This window comes from Haliotis cracherodii, unplaced genomic scaffold (assembly GCF_022045235.1).
Source record: "Haliotis cracherodii isolate W230 unplaced genomic scaffold, xgHalCrac1.p SCAF_10, whole genome shotgun sequence".
In the NCBI taxonomy this organism is placed as follows: domain Eukaryota; kingdom Metazoa; phylum Mollusca; class Gastropoda; order Lepetellida; family Haliotidae; genus Haliotis; species Haliotis cracherodii.
In genome coordinates this window covers 41498052-41512424 of record NW_027266265.1, presented here as the reverse complement: position 1 = coordinate 41512424, position 14373 = coordinate 41498052, and the positions used below count along the sequence as shown (strand labels likewise).

The 14373-nt window shown below is 46.0% G+C and overlaps 3 protein-coding genes across 4 annotated transcripts; all 3 read right to left on the bottom strand.

Moving 5' to 3' along the window:
* Positions 1-8135: 8135 nt before the first annotated feature.
* LOC139450732 (uncharacterized) lies at positions 8136-8738 on the bottom strand. Its single transcript, XM_071232546.1, has one exon. The coding sequence runs from the start codon at positions 8736-8738 to the stop codon at positions 8136-8138; it is 603 nt and encodes a 200-aa protein (XP_071088647.1).
* Positions 8739-9270: 532 nt separating this feature from the next.
* LOC139453827 (E3 ubiquitin-protein ligase XIAP-like) lies at positions 9271-9783 on the bottom strand. The gene has a single exon (XM_071235286.1). It carries the CDS (start codon positions 9781-9783, stop codon positions 9271-9273), a length of 513 nt encoding a protein of 170 aa, XP_071091387.1.
* Positions 9784-10262: 479 nt separating this feature from the next.
* LOC139450721 (uncharacterized) lies at positions 10263-12008 on the bottom strand. Of its 2 annotated transcripts, XM_071232533.1 has the most exons (3): positions 11124-11490; positions 10793-11025; positions 10263-10444 (listed from the first exon to the last, which is right to left on the bottom strand). In XM_071232533.1, the coding sequence occupies exons 1-3, from the start codon at positions 11462-11464 to the stop codon at positions 10434-10436; spliced, it is 585 nt and encodes a 194-aa protein (XP_071088634.1). In that variant the 5' UTR covers positions 11465-11490; the 3' UTR covers positions 10263-10433. The 2 variants fall into 2 exon arrangements, with proteins under 2 accessions (XP_071088634.1, XP_071088627.1); XM_071232526.1 differs by having other exon boundaries at positions 10263-11025; positions 11124-12008.
* Between the last annotated feature and the right edge of the window lie 2365 nt (positions 12009-14373).

The following is a 14373-nucleotide window of genomic DNA, read 5'->3' as shown; positions in this document are numbered from 1 at the left end:
AAGTAAAAATAATTGTTTAAGGTTACGAAAAAATAAATGCGATTTAAAATTGATTTTATGTCAGATTTTATGAATCTTTATGCCGGGTAAAAGAAAGTATACACCCATATTTGATGTGGGCTATACGCGAAACAAACAAGAAATAGTTATTTGATGGTGATGTATTTGATACGGATATTATTGGCGATATCACATACATCATATCAATAAGTATCTCACAACAGGTGACTAAAAAGTAACGTACACATGACGTCTCGAGGAACACGGGGGTAGCAATTTCAAATCCATTTTTCTTATTTATACTCTCTTTTGCCCGGCATTGTATATCTACATCGGAGTATGCCTGACATTAAGCCGCTTCACAGACGCTGAAAATACAGTGTCTTCAAATATCATATATCATCATGAAATATATCTTAATTTAATATTTTTATTACAGGACAGACAGAAGGCTCATCCGCTGCTTCTATCATAGGACTTCCCAGCACTTAAATTAATTAATATTTCTTCCTTTCTGACGAGAGAAAAGCCCCAAGAAGACAGGTGCGATAAAGTTTGTTGAATAAAATTTGATTGTAGTGCCAAGAATACAAAGGTATAATGCAAACAAAGAACGATGGTGTTTAAGTTTTCAGTCACTCAAAAAATATTTTCCGGTCGATTCCCCAGGGTTTAAATTAACCGTGAAGAAAATCGATGACAGTATTGGTCACCGGTGGTACACGCTGACGGTTGTGTTTTCTTAAGTTCAAGGCAGTGGGGCATAGAAACTCTATAGTGTAGGCAAATAGGGGCCGTGTTGACGCAGAGGAATTCGCGTCTAAAACTGTGCATTTGTCACCCAGCTATTTAGCTGAACGATTTCAAGTTTCTAAATGTAATTGTCAGGTTTGAACGGACAGATGTCATGCCTGTGCTCCTGGGGAAAGGAATAGATTTATACAAAGCGGAAAAGGTAATTACTGAAAAAATATTTTCTTCGGGAGCGAGCAATTTGCCCGTGGAGAAGTGTTTAACTAAAGAAGATGAAGTTTTTGAAAAAGTCATCTTAGAATCTAAGAAAAAAAGAAAAGAAAAACAACCTGCTCCTTGACTTGATTGAATGGCGTCCAGTGGAGTAGACACTTGTGACCGCATGAACGCTTTTTACGACTTTACATACTTTTAGACCTTAAAAAGGGTATTTGCTCCACAATTCCTGAAAATTCCCAACAACATGTCCACAACGCAGACCTCGAATACGTCTTGGGTCTTGTTTGTTCCGTCAAAATAATACTACAAAGTTTTGTAACCACTACTATTATCAGGGCAGTGTATAATATTACGCAACTAAATCAAGTTATTGTTCGAAGGGTTGATACTCCAGTTTGTTATCACATAACTATTCTTGTGCAAATAAAACTCTAAAATTTAAAATGATCGAAGGCGATTATTTTCTTTATTTTGTTTTCTGTATTTTGTATTTTGTTTTAATTCATGCCCTTAGGTGAATATCAGATCAAACACAATTACTCAGTCTCCATCTGTTTTTAGTGGTGGGTTTTCTTTTCATTCGTTAAACTAATATCATTTTTTCAACTACGAATCGGACTGATTTTGTTAAAAAATGTTATGAGGACAAAAAAACCGTACAAAATGCCATGCGTTGATCACAAGACTTTGTATTACGTCTCGTTTCGTGATACAGCTATATAACACATGCAGTTGCTGGTTTAAACTGTTTATCCGACATACTGTGGCTTCATCATACAAGATTGTGATGTTGCCAATTTCAACAAGTGTTGGTTTGTATCCAAGGCGCCTCGAGGGGGATGAAGATGAGACTGTTCTGGTCTGTATATAAAATATGTTTTGTTTATTTGTTTGTTGTTTAACGCCGCACTCAGCAATATCCAGCTACATGACGGCGGCGGTCTGTAAATAATCGAGTTTGGACCAGACTGTCCAGTGACAGATATGAGCATCGATCCACGCAATTGGGATACGATGACACGCATCAACCAAGTCAGTGATCCTGATCATGACCACCAGATCCCGTTAGTCGCATCTTCACGGGTAATGTAATATGCAATATTGCCTTACACGGCAGAACATATATCCTTTCAGTGCATATGGACTTACAACATTAATTTGATTTTAAATGTAAAAGTCAGTGATGATAATTAACGAACATCTACTTTGGGTTTCCATTTATGCACGGGTGTGATAATTGGGGTGTTTTCGAGGGGTGGGGGTGGGGATGGGGGTGGGGGTTTGGGGCTGAATATAGAGTACGGGTAAAAATGGTTTTATTGTCAGTGAGTGAGTGAGTGGGTTAGTAAGAGAGTAAGTGTTTGTTTGATAGCTTGTTTGTTGTTTAACGCCAAGCATAGTCAAGCAACAAGCATAGTCAAGCAACAAGCATAGTCGCCTCTTGGGACAAGCAAGGAATGCTGAAGATAAATTCTAACCCGGCTCTTCATGGATGGAGAGAGTGTTTGAGGTTTGAGTGACTATTTGCCATTGCTTCATATGCATATCAGTGAAAAATGAATTATTATATTAGTTAGCGAGTTTGCTTTACGGCAAGGAGCGGAAGTTTACACGTGTTCGTGCATCATGTTGAGTGCTCAGTTTCCCCTCTTGGGTACAATGTGTGAAACCAATTTTTCGTCGTGATGTTGCTAAAAGCGGCATAAAACTTAACTCACTGATATAGTAATTACGCTGCGAGGGGGTGGATGGGTAAGTTTTTTGTTTGTTTGTTTGTTGTTTAACGCCGCACTCAGCTATATGACGGCGATCTGGAAAATAATCGAGTGGACCAGACATTACAGAGATTGACATCATGAGCATCGATCTACACAATCAGGATACGATGACATGCATCAGCCAAGTCAGTGAGTCTGACAACCCGATTCCGTTAGTGACCTCATATGACAAACACATTCGCTTTTTACGGCAAGCATGGGTTGCTAAAGACCTATTCTATCCCGGATCTTCACGGGTGAGGTGAGGTGAAATTGGGTTTAACGTCGCGTCCAAGATTATTGCACTTATATAGCGACGTGCATGCATGTGTATGTGTGTGTGTGGCTGCTTGTACTAGTCCGGGCTGATGCCGATTTATAGTGCTAGCTCACTGAGATACCATGCCGCAGTTTAACATGAATACCCCACTCAGACACAGTATACTGACTCCGAGCCGACCAGTCCTTGTTTTAGCCCCTTAATGCCGAGCGCCAGACAGGGTAACAACAAGTACAATCTTTTAACGTCTTTTTGTATGACGCGGCCCGGGATCGAACCCTGGACCTTCCGCTCTCCGGGCGGACGCTCTACCACAGGACCACGGAGGCGGTCTCTTCACGGGTGAGCTAGTGAGAGAAATAACAGAAGTAGAAGCGGTGTGATATTGAAACAGCATAGATGGAGTATCTCCCAGTGCATTATACCGCCAATATATTACTACGTACCCACCACTACGCATGACAACCTAACAGTTGAAGGAAGAGATCCGATGTGCTGCAATAATCATGTTGAGTGAGTGAGTTGGGTTTAACGCCGCTTTTAACAGTATTCCAGTTATATCACGGCGTGTCAGCTTAATGTGGGAGGAAAGCCCGAAGTGATGCAGGTCTCAGACGTTTACCACCTCGGTGAAACCCACGAGCACGGGTATGGTGCTGACAAACCTAGAATCATAATTGTGGCGAACCGGGATTCGAACCCACAATCATAGGGATTTCAGGCGTGCCCAAGGGACGCAACTCTGCACAGCGAATCGCGGCACCTTAGACGACTGGGCCACCCGTGCCCCCAATTTTGTTGAAAATGAACTTCCCGTTTTACTTTACTGTCCTGTGTATTGAGACCTATGTTTTAATCAAGATTGTTTAGCAATATATTGCAATGACGAATATGGTGTTTAGTATGATGTAAACAGGTTCTGTTTTTTAATGTCAAACAGGGATATACTTGTTATTACTGCCCAAACCCTTATCACATGTCGGCTAGACGTCGACCATTGTTATGTTCTCAATCCCTGTGCATGTAAATATTTTATTTCATGATTTATATTCATCGTCTCTCGTAGTTCCACATGGAACAGTTTGTGTACTATTAATACTCTGAACGTTGAAATAAGCGACGCTGAAAGTAGCCATCCAATCTGAGTACACAGGTGAGCGAGAGAAAATCTCTGCCTAGTTATTGATAGGACAGACGGATATGGTGACGTCACTTCCTAAACGAAGCTGTGGTAGCCAAGTATTTATTATAATATAATGGGGACATAATGCTTTGGATAATGGAGTCATCGAATATGTACTTTAATAGCAAAGTGTACAAATACAGGGTATCAGAGGGTTACCATGGTAACGACGCGTGTGCCTAGTGTCTGGTATTTCCCGGTGACAACGAGGGGTGTAACGAACAATCGGCGCAACGCGACCCCCCCCCCGGCCACGATAAGAGTATCGGATCAGTAGATGATGTATCGACACAAACTGAACACGTTTTTATAAGGTCGACGTGTGAAGCGGTATGAATATGAATGATAAAATACTGTTTACTGCTTGTACCAAAAGACTTTAAAAGATGGTACTTGTTACCCTGTCTGGTGCTCTTGCGCTTGGCATAAAGGGGCTAAAACAAGACTGGTCGGCTCGGAGTCAGTATACTGTGTCTGAGTGGCATGGTATCTCAGTGAGCTAGCACTATAAATCGGCATCAGTCCGGACTAGTACAAGCAGCCACGCAAGCACGTGCATGCACGTCGCTATATAAGTGCAATAATCTTGGACGCGACGTTAAACCCAATTTCACCTCACATCACTGCTTGTATTAACCGGGGGTGAGTGAGTGAGTGAGTTGGGTTTAACCCCGCTTTGAACAGTATTCCAGTTACATCACGGCGTGTCAGCTTAATGTGGGAGAAAAGCCAGAAAGGTGCAGGCCTCAGACGTTTATCACTTTGGGGAAGCCCACGAGCACGGGTATGGGGCACAAACCAAGAAACATGACTAGGGATTCGAACCCATGATCATAGGTTTCTTGCTTGCCCAAGGGACACAACTCTGCAGCGAAGTGTGGTACCTTAGACGATTGGGCCATCCGTTCCCAAAAACTGTACAAGAGGTCTTATGTGTGTTAATTGACTCAAAAGTATAAAACATTTGTTTGTTTGTTTGTTGTTTAACGCCGCACTCAACAATATTCCAGCTATTTGACGGCGGCCTGTAAATAATCGAGTCTGGAACAGAAAAATCCAGTGATTGACATCATGGGCATCGATCCACGCAATTGGGATAAGATGACATGCCATTAACCAAATGCAAATTACTGAGCCTGACCACCTGATCCATGTAGTCGCCTCTTACGACAAGCACAGGTTGCAGGGGAGTTATAGTTTAACCCGGAATGTCCTGGGTGAATATACAAAATATGTTTTAGTTGGGCTTCTATTGACTCCTACCAATGATGGATATGTTTCTTTTACAAAATAAATGTCGAGTATTTTATGTATCGTACCGTGGTATATATCGTCTGGAGGTATATATCGTATCGCAACCATGTTATCGTTACAGGTTAGTGGGCGCTGATGCTCGTCTCCAAAATTACCACTTAGTTTAGGTTTAACGATACTTAATAATCTTACAAGCAATATTAAACATTAGAAAGTTCTGACAGCTGCTACCATATGCTTGTCGGGGTCAATGCCACCTTCCGACCAAATCGTACACATCAAATACAGTAAACTAAAACAAACAAACAAATCTGGCCTTATTTAAAACAATAAGTAAGGAAGCTATTGGTATTTCTTATTACATATACTAACAAAATTTATCAAACTGAAAAGTAAGTTATGAAAACACTATCTCATTTAACGACGAGACAGCTACTTCACGTACATGGCCGTTATCGATCGGCGTGAATGAGCTTAATACAATATATTTACCATAAGCCTCTTTGGCTAGCCAGTCGACTTCGGTTTGATGCGAGGGATCTATAGAACTTCAGAAAAACGTGGCACTGAACGTGCCGACATTCTACATCATAATACTCTTCTCAGTGTTTAGTACATCTTTCCATTTATACCATATCATAAAATCATTTCACCGTGAACATGGCGAATGCCGTAGTGTCGTCACTGCTGCAGTCTGTAGCGATCGCACGGAGTGACGTAGTCCTATTTTGACAAGAGACATGAACCTCACACATCCCTTAAAGATTTATAGCTTTGTTCTAAAGCAGTTATAAATAAACTGGACGATAAGCAAACAGATGCGACACTAATAGACTAATTAAAGGTAAATCTTACCTCGGTTATTGAGAATGGTAAATATCGATCGTGTCAGTGATAGTCTCGCACATTATTTTAATATACTTACCCTTTTGTGTAATGCAAAAGAGAAGTTATATGACGTGTTGCTGCACGGTTAAGGGGAGGTAACTCTGATATCCTATGTTGCGTTACTGCATTGTTGCAAGCGAGCCAGTTCTGCCAACTTTGGTTTTGACATGAGTCCAAAACATGAGACTAATTTAATTCCCGATATGTCATCGTTAGTTAGTGTACCATGAAAGCTAACTTGAAGCATGTTTTCCACATATCGTACAGATTTGGGGAATAGAAGCAGGACCTTCGATGGTTAACCAAAACGCTTTCACGTCGTCTACCTATCGTCAAGTTGTAGTATTAGTCCTCTAGGAGTTACCTCCCTTCTATTAGCTGTCGCCGATGACTCGTGGGTCCACTCGGCTTTTTTCGCTGTGAGGAGAATGGAGGCCGCGTAGTGAGTCAATAGATGCAAGTCAGTTAATCGAGTAATTCCTCGTCATAATATAATCATCCCTGATGTACCATACGCATGCGATACTTCTGTCTCGGAGAAAACACACATTGGCTTGTACCGACAAACAGTCACAAAACACACACACACATGCACAAAACAGCACACACAGAACCGCAAACGCACAGACGCACTAAACATAACAACACTGACAACACACACACACACACACACACACGCGCGCGCGCGTCTTGGTGTAGTAAAAGGGGTCCCACCCTCTTGAGTGAGTATGGTTTTACGCCGCTTTTAGCAACATTCCCGCTACATCAGGGGACATTCGGAAATGGGCTTCACACATTGTACCCATGTGGGGAATCGAACCCGGTCGAACGCTGTAACTACTAGGCTACCCCAGCGGCCCCACACTGTCAAGTACAACTCATGATACAACGAGAACTGAGTGAGGTAGGTTTTACAAGTTTATTTATTGACATCGGAAAATACATAAACTCATTACGAACACAGCGAATAGGAATGGAACGATCCAAATTGTGTAGTTATATAACAAAAGATAATAATGCTAATTTGGCTCTTTTAAAATCGCTATTTGATCAGATTTTAAGACACTGTAGGCAAACTTGCCAGGCGGATTATAAGTAAACAATGTGCTGCAACATCACATGTGTGATCATATTTAAAAGTGGACTTCGATCGCTGAGACGTGATGATAATCATCCTCTTGTAAACCGACTGATGATCGATACAATTCATGAAATGATGCACATCGATGCACCGGTCTATTGATGAACGTGACAGTCTAAAAAAACATGCAAGTATTTATCCTGAATACTACACCATGCTAAGCACAGTGAGCCTGATGTGCCATGTTTCTTGACCGAAAGTAGTTAAGTACCTCGGTCTAGAACCACCTCAGGATTCTGGAACCGCTCCTGGCTTCTGATTGGTCGAGAGGATCACGTGACCTCTGTGACGTCACTTCCGGTCACGTGACCTGCGCAGTGCATGATGGGACTCTGCGCGTGCGCCTCCAAGATGGCGGCGCTTCCGTTTCCGGTGGCGTGCGCCTCCAAGAGGGCGGCACGTCCGTTTCCGGTGGCGTGCACCTCCAAGAGGGCGGCGCTTCCGTGTCCGGTGGCGTGCGCCTCCAAGAGGGCAAAGGAGGAAAGCAAAGGAGGAAAGTTGTCTTTCGGGAGAGATGGGTGGCCCTGAAAAGGGCCGTTGGAAAACAAACTGGAAACTGGAAACTGGAAACGTCAGGAACACTGGAACACTGGAACACTGGAAAAACTGCAAACGATGGGACACTGGTAAAAAAACAGTGGGGTAGCATGGCCCCATGCGTTAGTCACTTTGTTCAGATGATCTCTCTTCTTCATCCTCTACTTCCATCTCATCCTCGGACTGAAGGTGTCGTCGGCGCTTTGAAGCGTGCTTTCTTGAGAGGCTTCTGGTCCGTTTTCTTTTCTCTACAAGAGGTGTGATGTCCGCCCGGAGTTGTGCGAGGCATTCTTTTAGGTCGAGGACATCGACGTGCACGTCTTCGATGAGATGAACCACTTGTGTCACGGGTGTCACGGGTGCCACGGGTGTCACGGGTGTCGACGTGGACGGTGTTGCTGACGTTTTCTTTCGACTGGGTTCTGGGCAATCTGCAGCGAAATGACCCAGGGCTTGACAGTTGTAACAGTGGTCCAGGCGATGGGAAGTCTTCTTTCGACTGGGTTCTGGGCAATCTGCAGCGAAATGACCCATGGCTTCACAGTTGTAACAGGGGCCCAGGTTCCGATTCTCCTGCTTCTCTTGACTGTTCATCTTCGGACAGACATAGTGACGGTGACCTTGAGTGCCACACTCGAGGCATGTCACTTCAGGGCAGTACAGGTAACTGTGACTGTCGGTCTGGCACTTCATACAACTGTATCGAGCTGGCATGATGGGTTTCATAGAATGCAGTGTGTGTATGTGTGTGTGAGTGGCTTCGCTCTTGTTTTGTTTTTTATAGGAGAGTCACTGACACCCACCCTCCTGATTGGTTCCCCAGGCCGCGCCCCCGATTGGTTCGTTTCGGGGCCTGGTCTGCACCTCGGTTTTCCAAAACGGACCGACCCCTGTGTTTCTTTTCCATAGGAAATGGATTTTACCATGGGAGAGAAAGCACAACCCCGGTTCGACCATTCAGAGTCCCGCATGACCCGAGCACGGTCTCTGATTGGTCGACAACCCAGGCTTCGGATTGGTCCAATTTCGATCCGGTTTTTTTTTTTTTTTATCGGGGTGTGCATTTCGATCCTGTTTTGTTTTTTCTTCATCCTACAGACCACAGAACACGACTATGAGTTTTTAAAAAAAATTTAATCCCCTCGCTCACATGAACCAACACCACAAAACAAAAAGTCACAGGATGAGGGGGCCGTCCCTGTGACTTTTGTGAACACGGCGGTATGAACGTCTGTACACTTTGAAAAAAGAAACGTTGTCACTTGGGGTGAACAAGACACTCGACTCTTCTCTTCCGTGCTTCTTGGGACACCAAACGTCTGTATTTTTCGTTCACTTCTCCATCAGGACAAAACACACACAAGTATTCGCAGGGCACTTTGGCGTGCTTCAGATATTCTTTCCAGGGTTGGTCTGTGGCTTCCCATTGGCGGAGTGCCACACCGCAGCAATAACAGGTCACACAGTCACCTCGTCCTGGATAGAAATAGCCAGCCATGGCCATGTCATACGGGGTCTGGGTCATCTGTTGAGGCCACGTTTTAAAAGATCTCAGACGTTCTTGAAATGAATCATAGTGGGGATGAGAAGGATGACACAGGGTGTAAGAAGGAAAAGGTCCCTCCAGAATGTCACTGAGTCGCCACGTGTCGTCCCTAAAGAGGGAACGTTTTCTCGCTTCTTGTTCTCTCGCCTTTTCAGACACCCACTCGGAATCGGTGACGACATCTCGGGAGGATGACATGGCATTCATAGAACGTCTTTGCTCCATGATGACGGTGACTTCACTGAAAGAAGGTCTGAGGGTTCGCCTGCTTTTATGAAACTCTCCACCCTACTCCCTTCCACGGAAGGTCATGACCTTAGCTTCCACCTCCTCCACCTCATCACGTGACGTCATCCTGTGTTTGGGTTGACGGACACACGGCATGATTCGTGACACGATCCATGACATGACATGGTACACGGGGAGGGGGTGTGGGGATCGATGCGTACTGGAATGACCGACACCAGGCAGCTGATCTTTCAAGCATGGCCTTTCTCTTTTATCTATTTTTTATTTTAATTTTACACTTGGGTGTGCACTGACATGACAGATGCACAGACAGACGGACAGACAACGTCAACGACATCTCAACTCAACCTCTACCCTCGGTTCGGCACTCTATTGGAGTTGAGATCAATCAAGACACAAAGAGTCAGTTCAATCAATCACTGTTTAATCATGAAAAAAACCCAATCACAACCAGATACAATGGAAATACGAAAAGTCAATGGAGGAGGGAGTGCTTTGCATGTCCCTACAACAACCACAACAACAACAACAATAACGCGACAACGTTTTCCTCTTCCATCTTCAAGCCCATAAGAGGTGGTCCTCCCTCAACCCTGTGAGAGGTCCATCCGTTCAACACGTACAGTCTATGGTCTCCCTGAAACAGACATGACACATCACTTGATCACGGTTGCAGCTTACGTGTTGACAAGTTCTTCGAGTGAAGAGGAGGATCACCATAAGATGTGATCCTCAGCAGATGTGATAGGCATGTCATCATGTGTCATTATGCGGTCATAGGTCAACATACTACAAGTACAGTCTATGAGCTCCAGACCACAGGTATGACACATCACTTGCCCGCTGTTGCAACTGATGTATCTTAGCATGTTGTTGTGTCGGCAAATACGACATCCGCGTTGTAGGGGAGTGAGTTGAGCTTCTCCATAAGGATCCAGGTCAACGTCGTTGTCATCTTCATTATCGTCGCAAACCAGGGGCGTACCTGAGGAGTAGACATGAACATCTTCCGGGGATGTTGGTGACCAAGAAGCCTCAAGCAGGGGGAGCGTGTCCAGATCCATGGAAGGGAGAGTGGCCAGCTTGAGCGCTTCATGATCCTCACGGTCACCCGTCGCCATCGTCACAGCAGGGGCATTCGGTGAATAGGTGGGCTCCCGAGGGGTTTGTTCCCACCACTGTTCTAGCACGCCCTGGGCTGAACTGACATCAGGGGTCCTGTCAATCATAGGACAGAGTCCATTTATCATAGGAATAGGTCATGAATATGAATCACATCAAGAATGACTGAGACAAAGAAGAGCAAGGGTACTTACAGCTGTTCTTGAGGAGAGATCTTCAGAGATAATTTCTTCCGTGATCGTCTTTTTGCAGGCGTTGCAGGTTTCAAAAAGGATGTCCCCATCGTTTCGATGTCTGTGGTCGCTGCAGCCGTTGTTGCTGTTGCTGCTGTGGTGGTGGTGGTGGGTGTTGCTGCTGCTGTGGGGATCACAACGACTGTGGGCTTGCTTGTCTTTTTCTTCTGGATCTTCTTTATCGTCTTCTTCGATGTGCCTTTCTCGGGTTCAGTCAGCTTCCTCATCTTTGAACGTATCTGTTCGCACATCAGGTTGTCGCCCTTCGCACGTAACTTGGCGTACGCGTCGTCGGTCTTCATCTTTAAACACAGCAAGTCGTACACTTCACCCCACAGTTCAGCAGTCATGTTACCGTTCCCATCTCCACTGCTTCCTTGGCCACTCATGTCGCTTCGTGTCTTGTCATTCAACCGTTTCGACATGATGTTGTCCGGATGTTCTGTTCGTTGTTGTTTCTTTCCAAGTCTTCACGGAGGTGTGTCAACACTTGATGGTACTCTCTCCAAACACGTGTTTCTTCCAGATAAAACGCCAACAACCAACACAACGTGAGGAACATCAATCAGAGGGGGCGATGTGGTTGCTTGGTCCGTTCAGTGAAAAGTGATGACCGGAGAGCATCGGGCGTATTAAAAGCCACGGAGGTCCTGCTTTCTGATTGGTCCGTTCCGGTGTCTGGTCTGAGTCTCCATTTTTCCAAACTGGACCGACCCTTGTGTTTCTTTTCCATAGGGTTAGGCTTGTAGCGTGAGAGAGAAAGCACAACCTCGGTTCGACCAATCAGAGCCCACCATGGCTCGAGCACGGTCTCTGATTGGTCGACAACCCAGGCTTCGGATTGGTCCGATTTCGATCCGTTTTTTTTTTCTGTAAGGGGTTCATGTCGATTCAGTTTCGATCCCCTTGTCATGCAAAAAATTATAGAAAGTCGTCTCTGTACCCAAAGGGGAGCGTGTCTACAGGTAGGCCTGTGGTGTCGTCGTAGACGACACGTCGCTTGTCGTACACGGTACGATAGTCTTTTTGGGTGGGACGGGTCACGAGTGCGTTTTCGTGCCGAGGTCCTTTTCGAATGATCTGATGAGGGTAATCCAAACTGATTTTCTCTTCCTCCTCTTTCCCAGGCCGTTGTCCCAGTATCAGTCCTTTCATGGTGTCAAAGTTGAGATGGCGTTGGTTTCGGTAATTCAAAGTGAACCCTCGCACTTTGCAGGTCGTGCGCGTTCCATCGGGTCTGGGGTTCATTAACTCATAGCCATAGTTTTTGGGACCTCCTGACACAAACGTCTTGATGGTGTTTCCGTCCAGTTCATCCGTAAACTCACCCAACGAATGACCCAGCTCTGGATTCGCGTCGTGGGGTCGATGAATGTAAATGACGCTGTCCGTGTCAAAGTACAAGACCCTGCGGCCCACCAGGGCAAGGGTCTCGTACAGCTTGAGACGTGCTTGGGCGGTGACCCAAGCAGCGATGGCGACATTGAAATGAGAATGAGGGGTTTGGAATTCTTTCCGCTGGGTATAGGTCACTTCCACCATGTGTTCGTTGACAACGGTCACATTCTCGATGGTATTGCGGTCATCCCTCCACAAGGCAAAGTACTGTGCAGGATCGTTCATATAGACGTTCTGACTGTAGTCTACCCGTTGCCCAAACTTGCCCCAGAGCGAATTCAGTTGCATCTTGGCAATCGTGCGGCGTCCTGGATTTTTTTCGATGCGGTCCTTGTCCAACCGAATGCCTTCTTTGTCGTAGATCTCCTGGATGTAAGCGTCGTGATCCGTACATCCTTCGGGGTATCCGCTGGCTTCGAGCTTCTCCTTGAAATGTCGATCGATGTAAGTGTCAAAGAGTCCCACTTGCTGGGTGTCGGGGTCATGCTGTGCAAAGGTGTCAAAATGCCAAACGTCGTAGATCTGAAGCACCCGGTAGTCATACTTCTTCACGGCTTCCTGGAGTTCTACGGTGGCGTACGTCCCCACCCATGACCTCTCTTCGTCCGTGTGCTCGCAGGGGGAGTCTGACCGGGTATCGGCACACGTACGGCACAAAGGACAGAGCAGTTTGCCACCCGATCTGTAAGGCAGTAGCGGATGGTAGAGTCGTTTCGGGGGTAGGACACGGCATTGGATCAGGCCTTTCAGTTCAAACAACGTGTCCACAGGGGGTTGATGGAGAAGGGTCGGGTGTCCCGTGGGAAACGCTCCGGTCTTACAAATGTAGGGATAAAGGGAACAAATATCGATGTACTTGATGGTTTCACCTTCTTGGGCTTCGTAGCATAATCGCGTGGCATTGGTGCGTCCTCCATAGAAGGCGTCGCGAGGGTTGAGCGGCCCGGGGACGTGACGACAGTGGGGTCCCTGCAAGAAAGCACGTAGAGTGGAGTCCTCCCGTTGCATTTTCGTAAATTCGTGCTCCCACAGGGCGACGACCCGTTTCACCTCAGGGTGTTGACTCAAGAGACTCAAGCGGTAGTGGGTGTCGGTGTAACGGGCTCCCAACGACGTGCCCAGGACGGGATGCGGTTCTCCACGTCGGGTCTTGTGACAGGTCTTGCACCCATGCCAGAAACAGCCCAGGAATTCGTAGACGGTGCCTGTCGCTGGATCGTACCCATCCACGCTGTACCGATGTTGGCCCTCTCCACAGGTGAACTCTTTTTCACCGCCATTCCTGGCGTGCTGGAGGTGCAGATGGGGGTCCCTTTCCATCAGAGAGTGGAGCCAGTGCATACAGGCCTGGGAATAGTTTCTCTTGGGTTGGTAGCCTTGAGGTGGAAGAATGGCGATGGTATTGGGTTTCAGGTCGTGTTTTCGGAAGGATTTCATGGTGAACGCAGCAGCTGTCATCACTTCCACAAAGGGATCCATGCCCACCGAGTGGATGGCGTTCTGTCGGAAGTCGGCGCATCCCCGTCTCAAAATGTCCACATCGCTCTGGCAGTAAGCTAAAAGTTCTTCTTGTAAGTCGAACAAGGCTCCTTCTTGCACTTTTTGGGTATGCCACTGGAGGAAGGCTGAGCGTTCCGCGGGAGACATGCCATCGGGATCGTACGTGACGGCTGGTGGATAAGGACCTCTGTAGGTCTGGTTGACTCTCGTATTGAAAAAGTGTGGAAAGTACCCTTTCTTCATTTCTTTCAGCCCAAAGCTCTTGGGAAAGGCTTTCAGGGGGTAAGGGATGAACACAGCCGTCCCAGGGTCA

Bases quoted from the DNA above. Each gene is read 5' to 3' on its own strand.
- LOC139450732 (XM_071232546.1), bottom strand. From the start codon at position 8,738: ATGAAACCCATCATGCCAGCTCGATACAGTTGTATGAAGTGCCAGACC.
- LOC139453827 (XM_071235286.1), bottom strand. From the start codon at position 9,783: ATGGAGCAAAGACGTTCTATGAATGCCATGTCATCCTCCCGAGATGTC.
- LOC139450721 (XM_071232526.1), bottom strand. From the start codon at position 11,587: ATGTCGAAACGGTTGAATGACAAGACACGAAGCGACATGAGTGGCCAA. The intron at 11,026-11,123 runs GTAAGTACCCTT...TATGATTGACAG, and splicing joins ATCTCTCCTCAAGAACAGCT to GACCCCTGATGTCAGTTCAG.